This window comes from Gymnodraco acuticeps, unplaced genomic scaffold (genome assembly GCF_902827175.1).
Source record: "Gymnodraco acuticeps unplaced genomic scaffold, fGymAcu1.1, whole genome shotgun sequence".
NCBI lineage: Eukaryota > Metazoa > Chordata > Actinopteri > Perciformes > Bathydraconidae > Gymnodraco > Gymnodraco acuticeps.
Genome location: NW_022992351.1, coordinates 5587092 through 5614116, shown reverse-complemented (window position 1 = coordinate 5614116; position 27025 = coordinate 5587092). Strand labels below are relative to the sequence as shown.

General features: G+C 40.9%; 3 protein-coding genes across 5 annotated transcripts in view; 2 read left to right on the top strand and 1 right to left on the bottom strand.

Annotated features, from left to right (window-relative positions):
- Nucleotides 1-2006: 2006 nt before the first annotated feature.
- On the top strand, nucleotides 2007-3360 carry wfdc2 (WAP four-disulfide core domain 2). Its single transcript, XM_034209020.1, has 4 exons — nucleotides 2007-2153; nucleotides 2294-2437; nucleotides 2588-2725; nucleotides 2810-3360. Exons 1-4 carry the CDS (start codon nucleotides 2054-2056, stop codon nucleotides 2941-2943), a joined length of 516 nt encoding a protein of 171 aa, XP_034064911.1. The 5' UTR covers nucleotides 2007-2053; the 3' UTR covers nucleotides 2944-3360.
- Nucleotides 3361-3921: 561 nt separating this feature from the next.
- pigt (phosphatidylinositol glycan anchor biosynthesis, class T) lies at nucleotides 3922-11349 on the bottom strand. Its single transcript, XM_034209019.1, has 11 exons — nucleotides 10895-11349; nucleotides 10105-10282; nucleotides 9807-9934; nucleotides 9542-9642; nucleotides 9197-9371; nucleotides 8968-9065; nucleotides 7906-8062; nucleotides 7296-7496; nucleotides 5710-5875; nucleotides 5457-5540; nucleotides 3922-5351 (listed from the first exon to the last, which is right to left on the bottom strand). Exons 1-11 carry the CDS (start codon nucleotides 11301-11303, stop codon nucleotides 5102-5104), a joined length of 1947 nt encoding a protein of 648 aa, XP_034064910.1. The 5' UTR covers nucleotides 11304-11349; the 3' UTR covers nucleotides 3922-5101.
- Nucleotides 11350-12176: 827 nt separating this feature from the next.
- Nucleotides 12177-27025, top strand: part of phactr3a (phosphatase and actin regulator 3a) — a 31474-nt gene continuing 16625 nt past the window's right edge. For all 3 annotated transcript variants that reach the window (XM_034209017.1, XM_034209018.1, XM_034209016.1), the window contains exon 1: nucleotides 12177-12437. In XM_034209017.1, coding sequence (XP_034064908.1) covers nucleotides 12335-12437 — 103 coding nt within the window. In that variant the 5' untranslated portion in view covers nucleotides 12177-12334. The remainder of the gene's footprint in view (nucleotides 12438-27025) is intronic.

Below are 27025 nucleotides of genomic sequence, written 5' to 3'. Positions count from 1 at the left end.
TCTTCCTTCTGCCAACGCTGTCGCAGTTTCTCGTCTCTCCCGTTGTTGTGCTTAGTGCGTACGCATGGGTTAGAGTTTGCGTGGAGGACCTCACATTTTCCCGTCAAGTTAGTATTTTATAAATCGCAAACATTGCGTAGAAACTGGCGTACGCCATCTTTTGAGCGTATATCCCTTTATAAATGAGGCCCCAGGTGAGGGACCTTCATGAGTCATTTCCAGAGTTTCAGATTCTTCTTCTGCTGCTTCTTTTTCATGTGACTATTATTTTTCTATTGTTCTGCTACATAAAAACGACTAACAGTTGCCTAAATATTTAGTCTAAATGTAAGCCTAATTAGTTTAACACCTGGTACAGCACATTTCACAGGGAGATATTACACCTATTTCCACATGCAATAATCAAACATATCTATAGCCTTCTTAGTTAGGCTACTCAACAGACTGGATTACATGTTTAAAGTATAGTTTAAGTTAGCTTGCTTTCGACCAGTAGACCATTAAAATGGAGCTTACAGTATCAACCACTATGTTCTGCCTCCTTTCTGATAATATGGAGGTGAATGGTTCATGTGATATTACATTTAGAAATGGGCCTACAGCAAATCTTTCCATCTTTAGAAAAAGTCATTATGAAAATGTTCATGAATCTGTAGCTTTGACCGTCAGTGTAATGCTGATATGTTGTGCTTTCGGCTGGTTCACCATTACACAGCACATTAGAGTGCATGCATTGGCACCATCTTATCAGGATCAGGGGACTGGATCAGATAGTCCAGTCTCGTTGCTGCAGTGGGAGCCTCAGCCACTCTCATCTGAAATCTAATACATACATGCATGCAAAGCTGCTAGCTGACTCATGGAGAAGCAAAATGCAATCGTGCAGACTATCTCTTGTTGTTTGTTTCTATCATGGCTCATGGGCTCTGTGATGTTTTTCATGCTCTTAAGCAAAGAGATCAGATTTCATTCTTGGAATACAAATAATACTATAAGTGGAGTCATACTGGAAATAAAAAAGGAAAAATAAAGATGATAGGAACATCATGAGGGAATTAAAAAGTAACAAGGGAGAATATTTTAAATTCAACTTTCTGTTCCCTTCAATTTATATTTTGGCAAAACATATTTGTTATTAATGTGTGATCATCTCCCTTCCTATAAAATGGTCAGCAAAAGCTACACTTAAATAAACACATACCCTTAATTGGGAGTAGTCCCCATATCTCGTCCAAATAAAATCGTTTTTTCCTTCATAACCATGGTGAATTGTAAAGAAAATACCATTTACAGTGCTTTAGGTGTGCAGCATAGTGTAACTGGGAACAGTTTAGATGTAATTCCAGATGTTGCCAATAGATGGCCACACAGGGGCAGGCTGAGTCTCCATGCTTTGAGAGACACACAACATCAGAGGATCTTTATTGTTTCATAGTGTAGTTTAAGTGCCATTTTGCTAGAAGGACAACTGAAGCCACATTACAAAAAATAAAGCAACACACACAAAAACAACTTAGTAAATACAAAGTGCTGATCGAGTGCAGCCAAGTTATGACGGTTTTCATCTTAAAATAACATGAATGGAAACATGATCATGACTAATTTATTAATAACAGTGTAATCACCATCGACTATCATTTGCTCAAAAATAATTTAATTATGCCCAATCGTTGTAAGATTATTCATGCAATAATAAGCATGGCATTTTAGGTAAGTAATTGCTCCTTTTTTCCATGATAAACTAAAATGAAATAAAATGTTCTGCTGTAGTTTCATTCAAATCCAAATAAAAATAAAGATGAATATGTTGGCTGCAAGCACTCAAATTATGTTCAAACTATTACCTAAACTTCATGTAATTTCTAAATAAAGTCAAACACTCTTCATTATGAGGTTCACCCCTCTGACAAGCTCAGGACCCCTAAAGTGCAAAAATATGAATGTAACTCTACAGGCACGAGGACCCAGCATCCTCCTGGGCTGCTCAGCCTGCAGGTTGTGTACTGGGATATTTGTCCAAACAGGAGAACATTCTTGTGAGAAAGCCGGTAACATGGAGCAGCACGGGTCAGTTTGGGCACTGCTTTTAGCACTCAGTGCTTTGGTGCACTTTGACATCGTTTTTGCTGTAGGTGCTGATGACAATTTAACAAGTAAGTTTGTTTTTTAAAGTTCAACCTCCAAATGTGATGTTTGTGTGAAACATTCCACTACAAGGACAATTCCATTAATGTAATCCAAGTTTCCACAGCTTATCCATCTCCTCTTCTGCTTTACTGTTTCTTTCTCTCAGCGATTCTTCCCAAACCAGGCCACTGCCCACGCCTTCTTAATGTTATCCCATCACATAAGGGTTGTGAGTGTGATGAAGACTGTCCTGCTGACAACAAATGCTGTGTCTTTGACTGTGGAGCTGTCTGTGTCCCCCCTGCTTTCAGTACGAGCCTCAAACCTTTTCTCAAGTGGACAGCTGTTTAAACTTCTGTTACATTTTTCAGTGACACGGGAACCAAGAATGGACAGGTTCTTGTAACTAATTTCTGCTTCATCCATCTTTGTATATGTTATTTTTCTCTTTTCCCTACAGCCAAGCAAGGAGTGTGCCCTCGCAGGAACTGGGGCTCAGGAATGTGTGCTGAATATTGCTCCAATGACAATGACTGCCCCAATGATGAGAAGTGCTGCCATAATGGATGTGGACATGAGTGCATTTCCCCGTACACAGGTTAGATGTTAGTCAAATCGTCCACATGTTCCTCTGGCGTTGTTTGAGTAATAAATGTGTTGACACTGTGATTTGTCTCTTCAGTGAAGCGGGGTCGCTGCGCTCTTCCCCAGGGGACCTCAATGTGTGCCGAGTACTGCTATCATGACGGTCAGTGCCCAGGAGAACAGAAGTGCTGCAAGACAACCTGCGGCCACGCCTGTAGCGAGCCCTGCTGATTGGACAGCTCGGGACTCAGCTGCATGTGGAGAGACAATGTGTCATGTTCTCTTTTTCAACTCCATAAAAGCACCCTTTGGAACTATATCCCAGCATTGATTTGCAAGTTGGATTCTTTGGGGAGGAGAGAAATGTGTCATTCAAATATAGTTAGGATATTATTTTATGTACCTGTACTTTAATAACCAAAATAAAAGTATTTTACTCTTCATTTAAAGAAGCGTTGGCAGGTTGCCATGCATAGTCTTCACAAACCCTACATTATGTTTGCAATCTTATACTATAACATCTGGGGTTTTTAACCGGTTTTGTGTATGGGTTTTGATATAATACCCCTCATCTCAATTGATGAAAAATGTACTGTACTATACTGCAATTCTTTGTATTTCAACCAATAAACCTGTTTCCAGAACTTAGGAATGTCTTATGTATTTCTCACCTAGCTGGTTATAGGTCTTGGGTTTAACAGGTCTCTTTTGTGGACTTATTAGGCGAGAGCTTGGCTGAATAAGCAAAGATGAAATATGCCAAGAATGGAAAGTGCTTACTGGCAGAAACAAGACTATTAAAAGAGGTGGCCAAGATTGTCTGCAACTCAAACTCTGAAACACACATTACCATAGCTGTGAGGAGCCACTCATTATTGAAGATATGCATCCTTAACAGACTGTTTTCTCTGGCTGTGTTTATGTACTTGATTGGAAAGAAAACAGTTTGCAGTGGAGCAGATCTGAACATCATTTAGGTGGAATGCTGCTCTTTTCTTTGTTTTTGTTCCATGTTGCCAAACGTGAAGGGGTGAGAATCACTGACCGGCCAAACACAGAGTCGTCTGTGTTGGTTCTCTCGAGTCTGCCAGAAGTGGGGCCAAGTTTGTTTACACAAAAATGTCGGCGCTCGGTGGGAAGTAATACAGCTCCAGTGCAGTTTACACTGGCGTACCTTCTTTCTCAGCTAGAAAAGTAAATACATTGAAATAAAGATGTTTTAGTTTATTGTAAAAAGCAATAAAGAACATACATTTTGCCACACACACAAAGTACCGCTTCAAACATTCTGTGCACTTTTTCCCAGCCAGGGGACCAGAATGGACGGACAAACATAACAAAAAACAACAAACAAACGCATGGTAGTGTTTCATGATAGGGTAAGGTCTTTTCCATAATGTAGCACTTCTTTTTGCTATAAGACACACCGAAACGGCATTGAACTAATGAGTGAGTTAGGCCGACAAACTAAAGGCATTATATAACGAAGAGACCTTCAGACAATCGCGTTCAACATTCAAGCATGCATCCAAAAACCAACAAGTGCAAAATTAATGTTTGGTAAGAGGGCGGTCCCTTTTCTGTGGAGCAAGTAGTATGCTCTTGCTATCGCTCAGATGTTATAGTTTTGATTACTTTTCATAGTTTTTGTTGACATGTCTTCTTTTCTTATATATTAAAACTACTATAAAACAGTTGTCAGATACCACAAATGACTTAGGGACAAATAAATAAAAGAACATACCACTCGGTGTCCCATAGTTACATTTTGATGCTGTGTATATTTCTGGTTTGACATGGGAAAGTTATTTGATATCCTATAATGAGACATTCAAACTGACTGCTTATATGCATTTCTTTCAGCAGGAAGATAACAAAACAGCAGATAAGGAATAGAGTATGAAAACAAAGATGATCATCCTTTTTTCCATTCAGCTCTGAGGCTTTTTATGCTGTGAGAGGCAATCAGTTTCATATTTGTAGAAACATCATCTTACCCTATTGTAACAAAATGGTTAAATATTATGATGTAATGGAGTTATGGCTTAAAACATTCAAAAAACAATAATATTCGAACCAACCCACAGTGACGCGCTATCCACTGCAGCATAGTGCATAGCTTTGGTTCCTTACAATAACAGAGCTCTTACTTTCCGTTTAGGTAGAGAAACGTCTTTATGTACTTGTCCTTCCCCGGCATAATAATTCAATATTCAAAAAAACGATTTGTTGTCTGTCATTTAAAAAAACAAACCTTCAAGATGACTGTTTAGAGAAACATTCATAGCAGTGCTTGACTCAGTCCCTGAGTGTCACATGTTTACCAGTGGTTTCACCAAGAGGAGGACGTCCATCCTAAAAGTAGATCCAGTTGGCCTTCATTCCAGCCTCAGAGTGGCGGTACGCCCCTCATCCTGCGGATGATGTTGGCTAACCGCTTGGCCAATCCCGGGCTGGGCTCCTCTATCTGGAAGCTCCGGGTCAGTAGGTTGTAGAGCGAGCCGTAGCCCACGGCAACCACAGTGCAGGTCAGGCAGATTACGTTGTATGGCATGCTGAAGTCTGGAGTGGGCAGGTTGACCAGCAGAGGCTCCGTGTAGACGCGCACAAAGAAGCTTGACTCCTCTTTACAGGGGAAACTGGGGGAGATGGGAAATGTGATCATTGGTCAATTATAAATAGACTGTACAATGTGTTCCTCCACAGGAAGTCAACATCAGAAAAACAAAACACTCTATACTTACAAGCTGCTGAAAAGTGGCCGATCCATCGTTATGTTTGTATCCATGGCGACAATGCTCGGTACAAGAGAGCTGATTACTGAAGACCTAAATGTTGGAGAAAACAATGTTAGTCCTTACGAAAGAGAGGAAAAATGACTTTAAAGACCTTCCACTCTTACACCCCTGAAACTCACGCTACACCACACTGTGTGAAGAGACACAGATAACATGTGCTAGAAACAATTGGTTTGAAAATACCTTACATGTTGCTTACCCAACATAGAAGCCGTGGTTGGGATCGGGGGTGTATTCAGTCCACTTGAGCAGAGCCCTCTCAAACTGCACCGTGACCTCTGTGACGGAGTTGGGAGGAAGCTGGACGAGCATCTCCAACAGGTGGGGCCTCAGGCGATCCTTAGATGGCTGGTAGTGGATGTAGCCTGGTGCAGGAAGAAGACCATTAATACACTATTGTAATGTTTATGCTAGACCTCTGCAATTTCACAAGTTTTATATACTTATTGAACAATGTGACAGTGAAACTCGATGACTGTGCCTTTTTTGCTGGACTGACAAAGAAGCTCTTAAATTAGTCCAGCATTTTCAGAAGCTAAATATTTGATCATATCTATTTAATTCTCAATTTTCGTAGATTTCCAGTAGAAAATAAAGAACAGATTCAGGGTATATGCAGGAATCCTGAAGTCAAATGTAATACCTTTTAAGACCCTTTCCATACATTTTAAGACCTCATCGCCACTTCGAGTTTTAACCGGTTACATTGGCGACACACTTTACCTCACATTATACAGTATTGATTGTCCTTCCTCCTTATCTTCCAACCATTTGGACGCAAACTTGCATTCCCCCAAAACGAAGTTGTTTAACAACCGGCGTAAACGGACCTTTGCGCTATCAAGCAGTGAGCGTGTGATGTCCTGTTCAGATGACGTAAAATCCAACGGGATTCCATAAATAAACTACACAGAATCACACTACACACCTACGCCATGATTACATTCAGGCAGACTTTAGAATACAACCTCTTTGGACAATTGATATACTTATTGAAAACAAGCTACAAAATGTAATACCTTGGAAAATGCCGTTTAATACTTTTAAATAGCCTTCATTTTTGCTAAATTGATTGATCAACTTTTAATACTTTTTAAGACCCCGCGGACACCCTGAGATTGTAAAATACTTCTTTAATGTTTTTAAATCCATGAATGGCTCAGCACTTTCTTTAGTCGTTGACATGGTCAGTGAATGAAAAAAAAGAGAGTTGCTAGAAAATATGACTCGTGTTCTCCTCCCTCTGGTGAGAAGAAGCAATTGCAGGAAATTAGATTAAACAATGAATCCTGTAGGGAGGCTAATGTCCAGTGTATAACTTATGGAGCTACAATAATTAACCTAGTTGTGAAGTTTTTTTAGGCTTAAGGTGTGCAATCTCAAACAATAAAAGCAGTGTAATTAATAGGTACAAATATTGGGCAGAATTGTTCTGTTGTTATCCGTGCTGCTGACGATGCATGTGTGTGAGTGGGACATGATGGTAGTTTTAACTCAATTTGAGGGGAAGTAATTGTGTGTAAAATACAGGGAGTGTCAAGAAAACAGTTTGCATGGTTAATTAAAGTACATTTAAATAGAAATGTCTCACTTAATGTTTGCTCTTTGTTTGTTTATTGATTTCTATAATCTCCAAATGTAACCACTTGTGAGTTTCTTCCAATCTAACCAATGATAGAAGAATAGTTCCAGCATTTGGCACAATTCTAATTGTTAATTTCAGACCCTAATAGATGTTAATGTGTGCAGCGCAGTCATACGTCTGGACTTTCTAAAGTGACTCACTGGGCTTGTTGTCCTTCCCCTTGCTGGTCACAGTGAGAGTGTGGATGTAGAGACGGAGGTACCACGGCACGGTGTCCAGCAGCAGCACAGGGAACGACCTGTACGGGTGGTTGTTGTACATCAGAGTGTGAATCTCTCCTGTCTGCAGCCCGTAACCTGCCACGTAGCGCTCAGCATGGAGCAGGGGACGCAGCATGTCTCCTGCAGGGGGGGGGGGTATGAGACATGGAGGATTATTGGTCAACCATATGGGAAACATTGTGCAGAGACAATAAGACACATGGGTAATGTTTCATTTCATGAAGTCAGAGAATATCGTTTATGACTGAACTCAAAAATATCTGTTAGTATGACTAATGTTGAGAAACTAGGGAGCCTCTGGGAACAAATGAAAACTATCTGTCTTCGGTACAAAACACAATTAACTCAGACACAAGAAGTGTTTTCTTCTTTGACAGCCAACCCTGAGAATAGCAGAACAGAAGATGTAGCCAAGAGAGTGATGACAAACAGATGCAGTTGAAACATTTAGTTAACTCCTTGTGTGAGAATACTGTATGTCCGGCCTCTTGTACAAAGCGGTGTGTCATCCTCTGCTCTGCTCACTCACCCTCACTGGATTTCCAGCGGATCAGCGGGTTGAGAGAGCGCACGGTGCCGAAGGTGACTGGCTGCATCAGATCGTAGACGGAGAAGGTCCGTCTGTCCCCGAGCACCATCGCCTGGCTCAGCAGAGGAGTGGCCGGGCTCAACTCAAACAGCTCACCCTGCAGAATCACATCAAATGTCTCTTGAGTTGCAAAACCCATACACACTGTAAAAGATAGAATCTATTTTGACATGTTTCTACGTCTGATCAAGTGATCTCTAACAGGTACCGTGTGGAGTTTCCTTATAGCAAACTAATGTTGTGTTTACATTCCAGACCTTGTTGCTAATCCTTGACTCTAACAAATGTGTTCAGTGCATTTATTCCATCAAACATAGAAATGGTGTTTATTTAAAATCTTTTATTTTATTTATCGTAATATATATCCTCCATTGTTAACGCCATGTTTACTTGTGAGCAGTCTTCTTCTTCGCTGCTTTTGTTTGCGCATTGCAGCACATTTTGCCAGCTCATCAACAAACAGCTCCATAGCTAATAAAGGTCAAACATTTCAAAGGGGGCTTGGGGGTCACCCTGGTAGATGATATGCCCCATGCAATATAGTCCTTACCGCGGGCTGGGTGTGATCCGACCCACCGTCCATGTCCCCTCTATTTCTCCTTTTTGTGTTTATCCTTTTACTATAGAAGTCTTTCCAAAATGTCATCACTTCCTCATTTTATCCTATAAAAAGGCATTTGTGCGAAATGGTCATAAAAAGCGTATACATTTTTAAGTTACGCTCAAAGACGTGTTTTGTGAGGTCACAGTGATCTTTGACCACCAACTTAGATTATCTTTGAGTTCAAGTTGATGTCTAGGCCAAATCTGAATAAATTGCTTTTAGATGTTCCTGAGATATCGCCTTCACAAAAATGGATAGACGGTCAGTCATCTCAACACAGAGGCCATAACAAATATTAAACTCTGAAGGGAAGCTTCGACGGTTCAGTAAAACTAAAATGTTTTGCTTTGAGGGAATAACTAAGACTGGGTTAAGGGCATATTATGTAGGAGTCCAACCTGAGGGTCGTCTGTGATGTCGATGTAGATTTTACTGGAGGAGGCCAGTGGACAGGCTTCTGTCAGGGTCCGAGAGAACATCTTAAACAGAGACCACTCTGAAACAACAAACAGCTTAGGTCAAAACAAAGGTAGGTTAAACAGGCCGGGGGGGGCTGATCTTCTATTCTAATACAAAACACACAAAAACACCAATCAATCAATGTTGGATGAATGCACTTTTGCTCACCTCGTTTGCCCTGACCAGAGGTGTGCAGGTCAAACACGACATTCAGAGTCTGCCTCAGCTCCCAGGAGGTGGTTTTACACTGCCAGTCCTGGCAAACAGGTCTGATGTGCACTGCTTGGGAATGAAAACTGCTGTGGAACAGTTTCTCTGACTTCAACAGGACAGTGAGACCAGCCTATGAATCCAACATCGCCAAAAAAAGAAACAGAAGGAGGAACTGCGTTAGCTGCAGTCAGCCTCATATAGTTTCCAGACATGGTTCAAGATGTCAACGGGTACATAATACAAAGGAGACAACGTGAATTTTGAGATGTGTTAAAAATACAGACAAACATAGACGCCCACCTTGGATCCACATGGCAAGAGTTTCTTCCAGGGTGTCAAATTCTCAGTACAAACTATCTCTCGTGGGAGGGTGGCATAGCGGAGGAAGCGGTGGTCTGTCACTGCAAGTTCAACACAAAAAAACATAAATAATGCATCTTGGACCGTCTCTGTAGCACCGGCACGCTGCCATCATTTAAGGTTTCCAATTATACCATTAGCTTTTATTCAGGATATTCAATAGAGAGCTTTACAAAATGCAAAGGGAGATAAAGCATCACTTTACCGTTCCCTATTCCCAGCGGTTTGAAAGACGCACTGGGCTGAACTGTGTTGGTGGAGTCAATGAAGTTCAGTGAAGCACAGAAGATTCCAGAAAGAACATTTGTCAGCTCCTTCCACGTGCCATCAACACTGAAAAGAAAGGAAATGTTATGAGCATATTGAAAAAACTGACAAAGCTCGTCCAATGAGTTGGATGGTAGTGCTAGTGTTTAGGGATGAACTTCTTTATAAGAAAAACATAAACACAGAAAATATATTTCTCCTCTGATGCCCTGCAACCACCAGAGGGCCGTACTCACTCGGTCACTGAGTCCTGGAACCACACCCAGAGCTCAGCTCCAGGGGGGGCCGGCTGGAAGGGCTGCCCCCACTGCATGGTCCTCCAGTAGCCCTGTGTGAAGGAGATGTGCAGCTCTCGCACTGAGAACTTGGAGATGACCTGGCCCAGAGACTTTGGAAAAAGCCGGTAGTGGGACACTGAGAAACAAACATTACACAGTTAAGGCTTATAGTTAGCAAACTCATTGTCTAATGATGTGGGTGTGAATGAACAAAAGGAAAAACTGGTATTTATCAAAATCATCAAGCTATGCAACTTTGTTTACAGTTTACCAGTGGTCATAGTGTGAAGCTACATTTGTGGTAAAAAATAGAAGTCTGGCTAATAGCCTGAATGAAAAACACTGGTACCCTTACTAAAATGTTGATATTAATGCAATACATTTTTTTAAGTATAGTTTATACAATAATATATCGTTCCTGAGGTAAATAAAAGTGCCTGCAAGTTACAATTTTAGTAAAGTCTTTTCGGACCTCCTTAAGTCAATCAGTAGAGTAGAAGTAAATTCAAATGTATAACTGAAAAAGCAAACTAAACACAAAAAATACCATTTAAGGAGTTCATATGTTCCCTATTCTTACCAGACTATAAAAGTGAACCAGTTCAAAACCGGAATATTCACTTCAATGCCATTACAGAACTTCCGTGGACACTACAATCGTCACCTTCGTTTAAATGGAGCGTTTGAATAATAACATTAGAAGGTGTGTTTCTGACTCAAATTAAATCAGTGCTAACAGTTAGCTTACCTTTGTTTCCACTCATGAAGTCAGTCTCCCACAGGGTGCGGAACTGGAAGCTGGCATAAATATCTCCTGAGTGCAGCGGTCTGATGACCAGCTCCTCCTGGAAGTCGTCTTTGGGCTGTGGTACCGGGGAGGGGGCCTCGGTTTCAGGGGCAGGAGTGTCCTGTTTGTCGCCTGCAGCTTCATGGAGAGTCGCCTCTTCAACCTCAGTAGCTTCCCAGCTCCTCTCCTCCACCGCGGGCTGCTCGGACGTTTTTCCCGCTGCTTCTGTGGCTGCTTGTGGATTATCCTCGACCGCAGCAGCATGGTGACCACCAGATAGAGTCGTGTCTTGACTGTCTGCGACAATAAACACTGACACACTGCAAATAATCAGCAGCAGAGCCGAGTAGTTGCAGCCGTGCGCTGCCATCTTTCTCTTCCGGCGGTGGTTCACTTCCGCATTACGCGTCACTCGTGGAATAAACCAATGGGCTGCTTGCATATGTATTTCTGCGTCAATGCTGGACCTTCTTTGTTTTAACTAAACATATTGTAATTTAAAAGATATTTACGGGAAAAGGCTCATATAAAAGTGTGTTTTATTTTAAGCAATTACTCTAAACATAATAATATTGTAAAACAGCTTATAAGGGGTTTTATGTAAGGTAGCATAGTGTTTGTATGCATTGCTTGGATTTTAGATACGGGGTTTGTATACACAATGTGCTTTTAACCATGTGCACATTAGGTTTTCTGACTTAAAACTTTGTTAGTTCGTTTTTTTATAAATAGATTTTTCTTTTAGAGTTTGCATTTTCTCAAATCAATGCACCTTTTCAGTATTTCCACATATAGGCCTATATATAAGAGTAAAGCCAATGTTTGCCACCAGTGGGCCAATGTGGTGCATTTTAAATAATAAACCAATTAAAGACGATGTCATAAATTCTTGATAAATAAGCTATTATGCGTTCTCGACTTAATCTGGCATTTTATAGCGTTATACTAGGGCTGATTAACCTATTTTATAGACACAACATACACGATGCGAGAGGGCGATTTGTTATGAAAATAAAGTACATCAATACACGCTCCAAAAATGTATCAATGTTTGCAGCATGCTGGATATGTGTTGAATATTTTGTCGTGTTGCTGGACAGGGACGGGCATCATCGGGGGCATATCACCCCTCCCACATCCACACATCGACGCGCACACACACGCACACACACACACACACACACACACACACACACACGCACACACACACACACACACACACACACACACACACACACACACACACACACACACAGCTCAGCCATGGCTCCCTGGTAGATGCTCAAAGCGGCGATTGTCGGAGCGAATTAAATCTGTACTCGCTCGCTGCTTTCCTCCTGACCTTGCCTGCCTCTGGTTGGGTTTTCAATATTTTATTCAGGATTCCAGTGCTGTCTCCCCATGGCTACATCGGATGGACTAGACGGCTGTCTGAATCGAAGCAGATCTCAAAGTGACCCGAACATACTCACCGAACCGGGCATCGATTTGGCTCATGGCACAGGTAAGATTGTCGTCACAGGCGTCATTGTCTGGATATTATTTTCAAATGTATGCAAGTGCTTCTATCTTATTTGGCGATGCAGCGGTTTCCAGCAGGCATCATCGCTTTCCCAGCGGGATATAGCAACACTGAGGGATAATTAGCGCATATGCCTCCAATCTTGGACGTAAAGTGCAGGCTGTAACACTGAATCGTTGAGCTGCAAATTGAAAATGAATGTGCCATATCAGCGCGTCTCCAGATTTGCGCGTTATAAAGCTGCCTGTAGCCCTTAGAGCTGGAAGTAGTATTTACGAACAAGCATGAATGCCTTTCTAATGCCTTTCAGTCCATATTGCCACATGATAACCTCCCTCTGTAGCACGTATATTTTTCGTCACAAAATCCGCATGCATGTGGTCCAAGATGCTAAGCTGAGTGTATTTTGTTGTTTTATAAGCCACCATTATCGCTTCATTATTCAGGAGACACATGGGTGTTTTGGTTTTAGTGTTTCAAAGGGCACAAGCACATCTTTTTTTTCTATAAAGCCCTTCGCTCTGACCCTGGGTATTGACAGCTCTGTCACCCCCACCCCCTTCACTCTTCCTCTCACTGAAATGATCACTGTGTTGATCAATGATCGACCGTCCACGTGATGTAGGCTTTGGGTGGAAATACGCCAATTCTGCACAGCTTTTCACGTGGTTCACCAATACCTTCTGCTGCAGGTGTGCTTTTCCAACATGGAGCATTTGTTTATCTCTCCTGTGGTCTGTTAGTCACCCCTCTGCATAAGGAATACTGAATGGATCTTTCATTAATAAAATGAGAACACCAGGGAGCAGTCTGGTTGTGAACTACCCTGATGAACTCCTGCAAATAGACTTCAGGTGGGTCTTGTGTTTGCTGTGAATCCTCCTCGCTCCACAATCTTTCCTCCGCTGCAAATACAATGTTAGATTTTTACGTAAGTGAGGCTATTTATGGTCACATTGTGTGGGCTTAGAAAGAGTCATTTGCTATACTCCCACACATGGTGAGTTTTACGCACATGAAGAATGCTTGACTGGATGATTCAGAAGAAAAAAATCCACTGTCCCTCACCTTTCAACTGTTTACTAATGAGGCCGGTCTTTTTCACATCTCTTAAATCGCACCTGTCTGCAATCATCAACTGCCCATGGTACATTTGAATGGACCCTTGCTGAAATAAACCCTCCCGTGGATGATTTCATTCACACGTTGTTGGATGTGATAATGTCACACTGGGTCTGAATAAACAACCCAGCAGCCTGGCAGATCAGCCATTGCTAGTGTTGAGAGCTACAGCTATCGGGGAACACTGAATATCATCCTCTTACGCTCGAATATGCACAACTGCACTACTGTCAAACATGTGAACACCGTTGTCAATACACTGCAAGGACAATGTCAGTGTCTGGTGACCCAAAGTACACAAAACATGGCCCATCCCCTCTCTGTGTGGATCATCACTGCGCTAGCGTCTGGGACACCAGTCTTTGCCAAAGGATTACTTTGGCAAAGACTGCCTTTTTCCCCCAACACAGTGGCCTTTGCAGCTGCAGAGGCTGACACTGTATTCATCCCCTTACTCATCACTGAGGAGAAGAGTCAATAGAGACAGAAGTCACAGATGCACATCAGAGAATCCTAGCTGTGTTTTCTCTTAATGAAGGTGCAGTTATAATACAGCAGGACGTCCTGAAAACAATCTAACCCTACTTCTTTTTTAGTGTGTTGAGTCACATTTGCAAAAGTTTTCAGGTTTATCTCTCAAGGATTTATAGTATTGTTGCGATTGTTTGTCTTGTAGTCTGAGTGGAGACATTCTCTTTGAGCGGTTGCTGTTATATACTGTATATCAAAGATATTTAGGAAGTCCAGTCAAAGGTGCCGTATTGTAAAAACATGTTAAGTCAGTTTGTCCAGACAAAGGCCCTTTAGATTGTCCTGCTAATTAAATGTCACTTTCACTCCAACTTACACTCAGTCATCGCAGAGTGTCGGTCAAGGTAATGGTGTGGAGAGGACACCTTGAGGCTTTGTGGACAGGGAGCATGTCCAAACAGGGCTGTCCCTGTAGCTTCATGCCTCTGAGTCATTCCACTGTCCTACAGAAGGATATAAACAGCAAGAGAAGCAAGGTATATTTAGGCAGGAAGTTTGAAAATAGTTACATCGGACACACAGGGTGCTGTGTTTGCAAGAATCTGGCAATAACATAAGTGTCATGATATAAAGAAATCAATTCAACATTTTGCAATATATTGTGATACTGTAAAACAATGCGATATATATTGCACAATTTAAAAATAAAATGTTACATCAACCGTAGTATAAAAAACACACCATATTTGCATACAATCTGAGTCAAATGTTTTACTATTTTTTTCAATCAGCACATTAGGATCATAATTGATCTCTATGCCTCTGACATCCAACATCATAGCACTGTTTTTTGTGCAATCTGAGCCACTGTCACAATACTCAAGTGTATCAATATGTTCCTATTTGCTACATTGGACCTATATCAGGATAGAGTAGAATGGGAAAATGAGCAAAAATGCAGTTTATAAACACAAATTGAGACATGGCTGCAACTAACAGTTATTCCTATCAACAGCTCAGATAGAAGGGTAAAAGTGCTTATCACAATTTACCAGAGCATAGACAGCTAGAGCAGGAACTTACATTTGTGAGTAACTTTTGTTTTGTGTTAACCTATTTTATTTGTTTATTGACACTTTGTTTTAGCATCACTCTATGTGCAAATCACCAAAGCTGTAATATGTCATGTCTTTTCACTTGCCCTGTCTCTAGGGAAGTCAGAGCTCAGGGTAAATGAAAGAACAGTGTCCTCAGAGCCGACAGGTATTAGTCACTTTGCTCAAGGCGACTTCAGCCTGGTGGATCTCAGCCCACATGGCGGCTTAAACCCTTGAACAGTCGGACCCAATTTGTTCAGTTGTAGGACAGTGTCTCTTACCACAAGTGTCCCACTGATCAGTGATCTTATTGGTCTCATCCTCTTCCGCTGGCCTGACTGATACCTGGGTAATCCTCTCAGATCTGACATCAGAAGAATCTCTGAGGATTGCAGGTTTAAGTGGAGCCCCCCTAATGAACAAGGAGACACGTCAAACCCTGTGAAAGTGGATATTGAGGCATGACGATGACTCACTCCAAACCAGAGCAGAGCAATGTATGAGATATAATACCTCATGCCTTCATGAGTAAATAAGGGAAAATCTGAGTTAGCGGGTATTATATAATATTTTCCCCATGCATTTACCAAAGCTTTGGTTGAAAATGAAGAAGTAATAATGGCAGAACATTGTATTCTTGCCACAGGAAAATCTCTATCCATCCATCCATCCATCCATCCATCCATCTATCTATCCTGATTTCAGATATGAGCTCTTTAAACCTACATTGGGCGTGGTTGCTCATTCACAGAGTTCTCCATGTTGCAACACCATATTTAAACAGTAGTTTAGAGAGGACAATCCCAACACTGGCTCTATAGGGCCTTTTCACATGTGTACTCCGAAGGCCACTAGTTGTCAGACACCTATTTTTTTACACCTATGTTTTACTCCTAAAATAGTGTTGTGGTAATAAAGGTTTCTGAGCGTGGTATGGGCCTAAAAAATACCAATACGTTACTACGGTTTAACAGACAGCGGCTAGTTTCCACAGTTGTGTAAAGGGGAAGGGTGAGCGGAATTTACTCTAAGCTAGATGCCACCAAATCCTAAACAATGTCCCTTTAAATCCCGTTATACTGAATATCTTTCACTCAAGACAAGTTGGATATCAAGTCACTTAATAACATCACTTTGGAATTTGGAAAAATGATATTCACATTAATAATTGTATTTTGACCTTTTATAGATAAAACAATCAAAGAAATAGTGTCAAACTATTTGTGTATAGAATGTTCTTTAGTTGACACATTTCGTTTTCAGAAGAAGCACCCACAACTACAGGAATCCTGAACTTATTTAGGTCTTTCTTTCTTCTTTTTTGGTAGCAGAGCTGTAATTCACACAAGCGTAACTACTCACTCCTCATGGTCACCCTGAAGGGACTGAGTCAGTCGAGGCCACCTGTTAGTGGTAGACACTGGAGAGCAATTCATTTCCATCCTTCTTGATGCTATAGAGGTCCCCACAGGGGCCAAGGAGAGACTCTCAGCCATCGAGTCTGAGAGCAGTAACAAGATATCTGCTCTCAGGAGCCATCCTGAAATGTTTACTGTAGTATTATTAATTGATGTGGTTGAGACTGTATGCTTTAAAGCTGGCACTTTGAGAAAGTGATACATATCTGTTGATCCATGACTAGAAGCACGGATTCATTCACTGAGTTATTTTCAAGTCTGATGCCTGATGAAGGGTATGCCATATAAATAAAAGTATTATAAAGCATTATATGCAGTAAGGAATCTGTCTTACCGGTGAGGGACCAAGCTGCCATAACAATATATTTTAAACCATTATAGTCACCGGCATAAAAATACGAACAAAGATTTTAGAAACATAGACTTCTGTTCGGGGCACAATGAGTCACTAAATGGTTTAATTAAATGATATGAATCATATGCTGTGACCTTTACAGTCTTATTTCAGACTTTTCAGATCAACATGTTCTCTACGCACAGTTAAATATATTTATGAGGAATGTTGTTCATTCAATCCGGTTAATATCTTAGAGACTCTATGCTTTTTTCACTTTTTCACTTTGGTTTTAACTTTTAATAAAACATTTTATTTATATAAGTAGGGTTCTTCCTATTCGATGGAAAAATGATATGTTATAATTAATGAGTTCGGAATTTCTAGTTTTTGACTAGTCAATTTAAACACTTGACAATTAAGGCACTTTTTTCATTTATATCAAATAAACAATGCAATAAAATCACTGATTGCAACACCGTCCACATTGGCTTGATTCAATTAAAGATTTGTACATTATACCTTTCTAGAAAATGTATGGCAATATATTTACTGGACGGGGAAAATTCAGGAAAAACTTCATTGTTGTCTTTTAGATATTGATGCAACTAACTATATTCATTGAGACTATTTATTTTAAAGAGATAAAATAACCATACAACCATAACCATCACAGTTTCATCACAAAGTCAAATATCTTGCTTTTTTCCAATCATCTGTCTGTAAAAAAAAACAAATGTTTTCAACTTACAATGTTACAAAACACAAAAGCAGCCTCATTTTACATTTGATAAGCCTGGGCCAGCCAATCCTTGGCTTTGTGTAAGTCTATCTTTCTCCTCTCTGTCTCTAACATAACTGCATGTTGTTCCAACTGAACTGTCACATTGTGGATGCTCGACCGCTGAGTAGTGAATGGGGATAAGCTGCATCTGGACTCCTTGTTGAGCCCCACTCTCTGCGGACGCCTTAACTCTCTTTCAGCCGCCCATGAAAATAGAGCACAAAAATGAGGAGAACTACACAAGCCCTACATCATGCCTGCTCCCTGTGGAAGGGGGAGCACATTAGGCATTTGACAGTGTTTGAGCCATGTGTGTCTGCGCTTGTTGTTTGCGTGCGTACACCTGCGTGTTTCTTTTTTGGCAGGTGCATCCAAGTGTGCATTGATCTGCAGGAGAACTGGCAGGCCTGAGCAGACTCGTGCAATGAAATAAATCTCAAAATCAGAGCCAGAATATGCAGGAGCCAGACAGAAAGGCAGGTGGAGAACACAGAATTAGGACCCAAGCAGACTCAACATATTTCCCCAGCGTAAAGGCAATATGTAATGGCGCTATTTAGCCTTTAGAGACTAAGGTTAAATGAAGTTCAGGAAGTTGCATGCACTATGCTGTGAAGGGTAAATAGCTAAGAGAGGGAAACACATTTTTGGAGGAAAGGAGAGGGAAATGAAAGAGCAACAAGAGAAAGTGATGAGGAGAAGGCTGCCTCTGTTGGAAAACAGCCAAGAAGTTGTCCCTGTTGCTAACTGATGATGGATAGTCTACAGCAGACCATTAACAAAAAGCCAGTGGCTGTGTGGCTCTGATTTGGAAATCCTCAGCATGAGCAGCACGGGACAGTTTCCCATGGATCCCGTTCAACCTTAACGTGATGTAGAAATCTGAACTACTTATTTTGTCACAGAAATAGGAAAAGATAGGTAACATTTTTGTTTGATTAATTATTTAAATAATTAAAGTAACGTAGAACTAGTGTCTTTCATTGAACATGTTCCTTTTCTTTTGAACGTTGTAAACAATTTATAATGAATTTGCTTCAACATTAACACCGCAAGTTGTGTCCTTTAAACTAGGAAAGCCATAATCCTGTTTTCGTATTGTACATTTTTCCGAATAGCTGCCCAAAACATGCACTCTTCTTTCATTGTAGCTCTGGTTTTGGTCCCTTCACACGGCTGCTTTAACAGCTTATTGCTCCGCTATGTTCACCATATAGTATTCTAAATGTGCCAGTCTGCTATTTGTTGCTGGGCTGGTAGCCTACAGTGAGTTTCTAGAGTTGTTAAAGCTGCCCGTTGCTGCCAAAAACGACGCTATGAAAGCAGTGTGAGCGAAACAAAACGGTACAATTTCAGGGAATAATACAAAAACAATTAACTGCAGAGCTGGGTTATATTCAGTGTGTCCATCATTGCATGCAGCTTATTCAAGTATTCATGTGATTTATCAATATAAAAAAAGTGATTGGATTCGCTTTTAATATGTCTCGCTCCCTCCTCCCCAGTCAGTATGTTTGTAACATCAGCAGCACACCCTCTCCTTCTCTCTCACACACAGAGACACTCATAAATCGATGTTTTTTTACCCTCACACCTGTTCTTATCCGCCGTGTCCCTCTCTCCTAACAAACCTGCCAGATTCAGTCAGAGATAGATGAAGAGGGCAGAGGGGAGTCCCCGGCCCCATAAACGATAAACGCTCCTGTCTGGGACGGAGAAACAAAGTGGCCAGGCAGGAAGGAGGCATACATTAAGGATGGTGTGAGAGAGAAAGACGAAAAACCTGAGGCAGGTAGAGCCTAAAGTAAGAGGTATAATGAGGCAGAGTGACAGACTTTAAATCACCGCAGAGTTGAGATAAAGTGGTGTGAGGCCTTCCATAGAGTGACTGTTTGATGGGCACTTACACTATACAGTATTGTTGAACATCTCCACCAGGGCCTCTCAGGAGATGCTAAATTAAATACATAGCCGGATCAGATAACTGCACAAGAAGTATTACGGTCATAAAGAGGAAATGAATCGAAGCTTTTCATTGTGTTGTTGAACTGACTGTGTGTGAGGTAAAAAAAGTATATTTAAGGGAAGTGAGTGGAGGCTGAGAGAGTCTGTTCAGAAATACTCCGTTCATTCAATAGTCCCTATATAGTGAAAGAGCCCTCACTAGTTTACCTATTTTGAAATGTATTTATGATTTTGTTTAAGTACATATTTGCTAAAGCCAAATACCAAAACACAAAAATACATTTTGAGTTTCACATATTGATTCTCAACATACTGTATATGTACAAAGGTAAAGTAAATCCAGGTTTTGGACACCATTGTTTAGCACCATCACTGATTGTTGTAATGTCATATAGCGATTGTTTTTACATCTGTCAAAGGGGAATGCCGGCAGTGTGTGAATTTAAGCAAACGTGTATAATACATATGCTAAGTAGGCAATTTTCTTTATTTTGTTATCTGGAGTAAGTTGTTTTTTTGACCTTTGACGGCACATTGCGCTCTGTGAACTTGATATTAGACTTTTTTTCTTAATTTCTGACATACACTAAAAGGTTCATTAAGAAGAAATAAATAACACGAATGCGGACACATCCTTCTTCTTGCTACAATATCACACATTCTGTTTGCAATAATGTGGACAGTTTTCACACAAACAGTTTAACAAAAGAATGGAAGGGAAATATATTGCACTGAGCTGCTAATAGGAAGTGATGCTGGACTTGGTTTCTCCTGTATTTCAGCAGTGATTTCCAGAACCATGGAGAGCACCAGGCTTAGCTTTGCAGCGGAGCCGTGTTCTGAGAGCTGATCAGTCTTCCCCGGATCACAGAGGCCTCGTCCCAGCCGGGCTTCTGATCTGCCGGGGAAAGGACCCGGCATTTCTCTCTCCTACCCTTGCACTGATTAGACACATTAGTGAGGAAAGCACATTGTGCAGATCCAGGCACAAATGCCATTAATTTAATCATCCCATACATTCATGTAAGCCAAAAGCTCAAATCCAATTCCATTAAAACTGCTATTAGAACTGAGGCTAAGCCTGTAGTACAGAGTGTGGTCATTATTGATTAGTTAGTGGCTTCTAGCACCTTCTCCATCAACACTGATTCATCATATAGCCCAAACCTGTTGGACTACCAGATAATGTCTTTTTTCCCAGCCCCGCAGCGTCCCTGTGACACTGTGACACTGCAGGGAAGCCTGTGCTGTGTTTGTGGACAGTTTTCCCGTCTACCATCAGTCCCAGGCAGCGCTTACAACAGTTTCTGATCCAGCACTGACTCATTTTTGCTCCAGACCAAAACAGCAGACCGTTTTTCCTCTTTAAAATCATTTCAGTTAAGATATACAGTACCGAGATCTACGTGCAAGTGTTTAGAATTAAGTTGGATGCATAAAATCAATACTTTAAGAGATGAAGCATAAAATCAATTTGTCAGCAGAAGCTTAGCTTTAATTACTAAGGTCATCATTTTAACTGCAGTCATGACTGCTGTGATTATATTACGCACACATTACATTTCCTATCTGTGATCTCTCATTAGAAGCAGTAGGCAGCGTATTTGTTTGACCCCTTGTCCTCAGTATGTTCCATCATATGCATGAGATGGCTATTGACATGGTTATTACATGGTTTGATGATAAATGCCTATACTGCCTGGCTTGTTTAAGTATATCTGTACGTCCGTGACAAATGAGGTTACTGGACGGTTAGCGCGCTGACTCGTGTCTGTGCTGTTTGACGTCACAAAACGAGCCATTGGCGACTGTTCATCCTGGCCGGCATGATATCCAGAACATGGGATAAACACAGCTTTTGGGGCAATAACATAATTACAATGTCATGCTATGTTGTGTTCCCTTGCAGCTTTGCACACATCACGGTACACTGTGATTAGGTTCCTAGCCTAAACCACTGCTTAGCCTGGGACATCAAGTTGATTTCAGAAGGGCCAAGCTGTCCCAGGCTCCTACACTTGAGGGAATCTGAATGCGAGTGGCATCCTTGCCGTGGGAACACGTTTGGAGATACAGCGCTGACAGTGGTGATTTGTTCAGGTCCTCTGTGCACCTCCCATTGTCTTTCCTGCCTGGAGACCGTGGTGTGCTCTCCTCCCTGTAGAGCCCTGTGGAACTGAGCTTTCTGCTTCTGTATCAAGTGTAGACACACAAACATGTAGACAGACTCATGTAATCACACAGATTGGGGTTGCAGTGAATATTTACTCCCCTGCTCTCCCTCTCTGTCTCACACACTCTATATGCTTTGTAGGAATGTTTCAGGCAGGAACAAACTACACACAATCGCTCACCCACCTGACTCTGATACTGGAGTCTATAACTAGCCTTGTAGTCTAAAGAATGCCTCCACACAATGGGAAGCCCACAATTCCTTCACCTGAGCGTTGACTTTGAGAAACCGGCTGCTACCAGTGAGGAAAGACTGCTCACTTCTCAGAGAAATAAAAAAGACACAGTACATTCAGGATATTGTTCAAGGATGTCTGAATAATACTCTGTTGATAGACACAGCGACTGCTGCAGGATGAAAGCTGTGACCTTTTTGTTGCTGGGAAACTCGTTCAAAGCACAAGGCTGCACGCTTTTTTGTTGCCATCAAGGACAAAAAGTGTAACTTAATAATTAGATAATTTCTCTGAAGAGGGAACTCTTTTGCAAGCAGCACTTTTGAAGAGCTGTTGAATGAGTCAATATGAATCTGGTAGTTGTTAGATTAATGTGATAGACTGCAGGAACAGCACAGGGTACTGAGGGTGAACCACAACTTCCATTACCTGATTGGAGGCAGCGTTTTGATGGAACAGTATGAGATTTATTTCAACAGGAACACAGTCCAAAACGTAACTATGTCCTGGAAGTCTTCCTGGACACATTCACGGTCTCCATTCTTCTTCTGGTGGTTGCTGCTGGGTGGGCAGGCTGGAATGACATTTTCTGACGCTCGCCCTATTGTGTGGGTGACATGAAAAAGCACTTTTAGCAAGAACATTTTCGACCCACAGGATGGATGAGATGACTGTAGCGATGCTTTCACAGTCGGTCAAAGATAGCCTGTCTTTTTTTGGTTCAAATGCAGAGGCGTGTCTGTGTGTAAATGTGTCATGTCTGTAAGTAGTTCTGTTTAGAATAGCAGTGGTCTCCATTTTCAACTTCAAAAGTCAATTACTGTCTAGGCCAGGACCCATTTAAAAATATTTGAGTAGAATTAACCTTCACCAGTGCAGAACAATTGTTAAACTTGCTTTATTCAGTCCTTTCTGTTCTTACTCACCTTTAACCTACCTTAATAACAAATGTACAGTTTTTGTTATTTCACTTGAGATTACAGTAGGGTGTTTTTGTGTGCCTTTCTCAGTTTGTCGGAAGTGGTCAAGGCCGAGTTGGAAAACATCTTGGGTGCTGTCGTGGACCGTTAACACTCTAGTAACATTTAAATCAAAATGTGATGACAGTAGATGTGTTGTTTCCTCCCACACATTCCTGATGAAGAGGAGGAGTTTTGGCTTTTAGCTTGTTGCTTATTAAGTCATAAATAAAGTTGCAGATAATAATGTTGTATAAACAATACTTTTTAGATTCAAAACCAAGCTTTATGGGGCTTTGAAATAATACTATATGAATACTATACAAATCCACCAATATCTGAGGTACTTGTAAGGGAAGAGAGGATGAGATATAACACAGGTTGAGTAGCACTTTTGTACTTCCATGGCTAGGAAACGTTTCTTAACCAATGTTGCTAATTCAGTTTTGAGAAGGAACTACATTCTTAGTTCTTCTTGTCGATGCTGCAGCAAAGGCTTACACACAAAGCCACCCACTGGTCCACATTCTCAGCTCAAACATATGGTAAAAACAAGAGCCCCGGGCACTTCCCATTGGCTGCTGGCTTCACTGACATCATTCCTCTCTCTTGATGCCAGAAGCCCACTCACTGGAGTTTCACACTTTGGCTGTAATCACTTTGATGATGTGGAGGCTTGACCTTTGCTAACTCAAAGAAATTAGTTTCCAGAAGGAGCTTATTTTGGTTTCTTTAGACCAGAACTTACTTATTTCTTTCAATATAGACTACTCAAAATGGTATACATGTGTTTTATTTATAAAACTAATACACATTTGAGATGCTAGTAAGAATAAGCTTGAATTTTTTAAGGTAACCAACCCAAAAAAATAAAACCGTCAGTGCTGCCGACTCTTTTTCAATGAAAATAGCGAGCAGCACTAGCTTCAAAACTTGCTAAATCTAGCAAGAAACTTGACATGTTGGCAACATTGACAGTCCTCCATGCTTCCCTGAAAAACCATTTTGATTGTTTTTCTTTTGTTTGTCAGAGCGTTTCATTTACTGATTGCTGTCAGGATGTAAATACTGTAGTAGGTCGACAAATATATCAAAAAAACGAAAATACATTGCCCACCCTAGCTCTAAGGTCATCATTTAATTCCAGTTAGGTTGTTAAATGAGAATGACATGTGCGCTTTTAATGGAGAAACTTCTCTGCTTAATGAAGTACATTGTTGTGGGGAGAATGGAAATTAACAAGGAAACAAAGGAAATGACCTTTTGCGTCCTGAATGGTGATTACTGTCTTCCAGTATAATAAAGCATTACCTAAGGGAAAATACTGATTAGTCATTCAGTTGTTTTGTATTGTTGTAGCAAAGCTTGATAGGAAGAATATCGGTGATTGGATAAACATTTGATTGGACAAGGTTTAGAGCTGTGACTCTTTATGAGACAAGGCTTTCAGATGTTATTAATGAATTGTAAGTTGGTCTTTGCACTTTTTAAAGACAGAATAGTCATTTTTTTAAGGTGTTCATTACTCTCTCTGCTTCTCCATTAATCATTCTGCACTTGATCACTGTCGTTCTTAAACCCAGCCTTTGTCTCTCATTCATACTTTCTTTAATTCCACAGTGCTTTATCCCTTCTGTTCTTCGCTCTCTCCCTGCGAGTGGTTAGCTGTGTGCCCTGACTGTGCCTGGGCCCCTGAGGCAGGGGGCTACACACAGATGGCAGCACAGTTGTAAAGCCGGGGGGGTAAAATGAGGAGGTTATCTGGCGTGGCAGCGGGTAAGAAGGTGGTCCATTCAAGGGCACATTGTCAGTTGACATGGTGGAAGGAGCAGAGCAGCTTTAGCCAGGAACAGAGGCACTGTGGGGCTCGCAGAGGTGATGAGAGTCAAGGACCATTCTGATGTTATTTATAGCTGTGATGAGAACAGACACACACACACACACACACACACACACACACACACACACACACACACACACACACACACACACACACACACACACACACACACACATTGTTAAGCAGGAATGGTTGCACAGTAAGATGTATATGTTTTGTTATTAGCCACGGGTTTGCCTGCAGCAAGGTACAGTATAGTATACACGCCTTGCTAGCAGTGGTGTTAGGCTGCAAATTGCAAATGCTAACCTGGTAACATGCTCACAATGCTAACATGCTAAGGTTAAGTAGGGATACTGTTTACCATTAACATTTAAGCATATATTAGCATGCTAACATGTGCTATTTCGCCCTAAATATACTGCAGTGGAGGCTTGTTGGAATATTATTAATGATGCAGGAAGTTAGTCATGAATCAAACTGTTGTAGGAAATACAATGTTGATGTGATGAGGCAGCAAAAGGAAAAGGAAAATGATAACAAAAGTGCAGATATTATTATTATTATTAACACATAGCCAATGTTAAACGCTACTGTGAAAAACAGTGCAACAGACTGGACTTGTTGTAATCGGTAAATACTTGTTTATTTTATGTTGTAGCCTACTAAAAGTAGTAAAATAGTATTTCCCTGACTCACTTTACAACCCTCCAAGGCCTTTTCATCGTTTTCATTTCCAGTGTTGATTGTGTTTAAGAGGTTTTAACACCTGTTTGCAAAATAACATTACATTTGGATTTGGGTTAAAGATGATACATTCTTGAATCCTCAACGTTTTTGTAATGCAGTCTAATAGTGCAAACATTAATAACATAATTTGTGTCAAAGTGAAAGGCCACTCATTAGATCCATCCGTCAGGTCATTCTGCATAGCAAGGCTTTCCGCACACAACCTCAGTGCTGAAACTATGCCGTTAGTACTATCCTAATCCTCAGTGTGAATGTCTGGCAAAATCTGTAAATATAATTTACACGTATTCAGAGTTGTTTTCGTTGCTTACTCACATGCATTGCCTTTGTGATTGTCAGTGTTACAACAGAGCAGGAACTTTGGGAGTTTGGCACTTTGACAAAGCATTCCTTCTATTAACGACCGTTGACTTTGAGAAACAGACTGTATAAAAGAGCTATAGTTGGTGGTTATTAGTGATTTGTAGATTACAGTGTTGAAGCTTTACATTTTGGCCGTGGCCATCTTCTTTTAATGTTTACCCTGCTTAATTGCCTATAAATAAATGTACATCATAGACGTAGATAATGTTTACGAAGGAGAAAGGCAAGTGTGAGCTCTTTCACATGGGCTTTACATTTCTGACCTGGTTGTGCATGCTATTAGACTTTCTTCATTTATATTCCTGTTCATTCACTCACTATAGGCACTTGAGAGGGAAGTTCACATGTGGGGTGAGATCCTAGGCTCCTGAATGTGCTGACAAGCTGGTTTAGAGGGGTGTAGTCCTTGGTAGCACACTAAAACACTCTGATGTAGTTTCCTCGCCAAGTGAAATTATCATATTGCCTTTATGTATTTACTTTGCTTCATTCCAGTCCTAAATCATGTTGGAGTTCACACTGTTCTAATGCAGCATAGACTGTAGGATTCACATGGTATATATTTACTTGTAATCCTGAGGTGGTATTTGAATTATATGACGTGTTCTGTTGAGAATTTAATCTTTTAACTTGTGTAAATCCGTGACGCAACCATCTCATTGGAATTACAGTATGTGCAGATTTATTGGAGAGGACCATGTGCAAGCAGCAAATGGTTATTGGGCTTCTGCATCAGCATGACACGTGGATTTAATAAATCCTATTTGCATTGCCATATTAATTAGAACCGCCACATGGTGCATGTAGTTCATTCATGCTTATCTGACACACATTTCGACATATCCTCATCTGTTGGATCAAATCAATCTCCATGTGCGTGCACGTGTTTTCACCTAATTCTTGTGCTCCTGTCATTTTCTCTTAAAAACCACCCCTTCTATGAAAAATGAAGAGTTACTTGATATGCATTATAAATAGCTGCTCCGTGATTGGACGAGCCCAAATTCTCTCTTCCGTATAGCAACAGCCCCCTCCCATCCCTCCTTCTCGCCGCTTCTC

Coding starts and splice junctions, on each gene's coding strand:
- wfdc2 (XM_034209020.1), top strand. CDS start 2,054: ATGGAGCAGCACGGGTCAGTTTGGGCACTGCTTTTAGCACTCAGTGCT. Junction 2,154..2,293: donor TGCTGATGACAATTTAACAA/GTAAGTTTGTTT, acceptor TCTTTCTCTCAG/CGATTCTTCCCAAACCAGGC. Junction 2,726..2,809: donor GTGCATTTCCCCGTACACAG/GTTAGATGTTAG, acceptor TTGTCTCTTCAG/TGAAGCGGGGTCGCTGCGCT.
- pigt (XM_034209019.1), bottom strand. CDS start 11,303: ATGGCAGCGCACGGCTGCAACTACTCGGCTCTGCTGCTGATTATTTGC. Junction 10,283..10,894: donor CTTCATGAGTGGAAACAAAG/GTAAGCTAACTG, acceptor TTTGTTTCTCAG/TGTCCCACTACCGGCTTTTT. Junction 9,372..9,541: donor TCTTGCCATGTGGATCCAAG/GTGGGCGTCTAT, acceptor TTGGATTCATAG/GCTGGTCTCACTGTCCTGTT.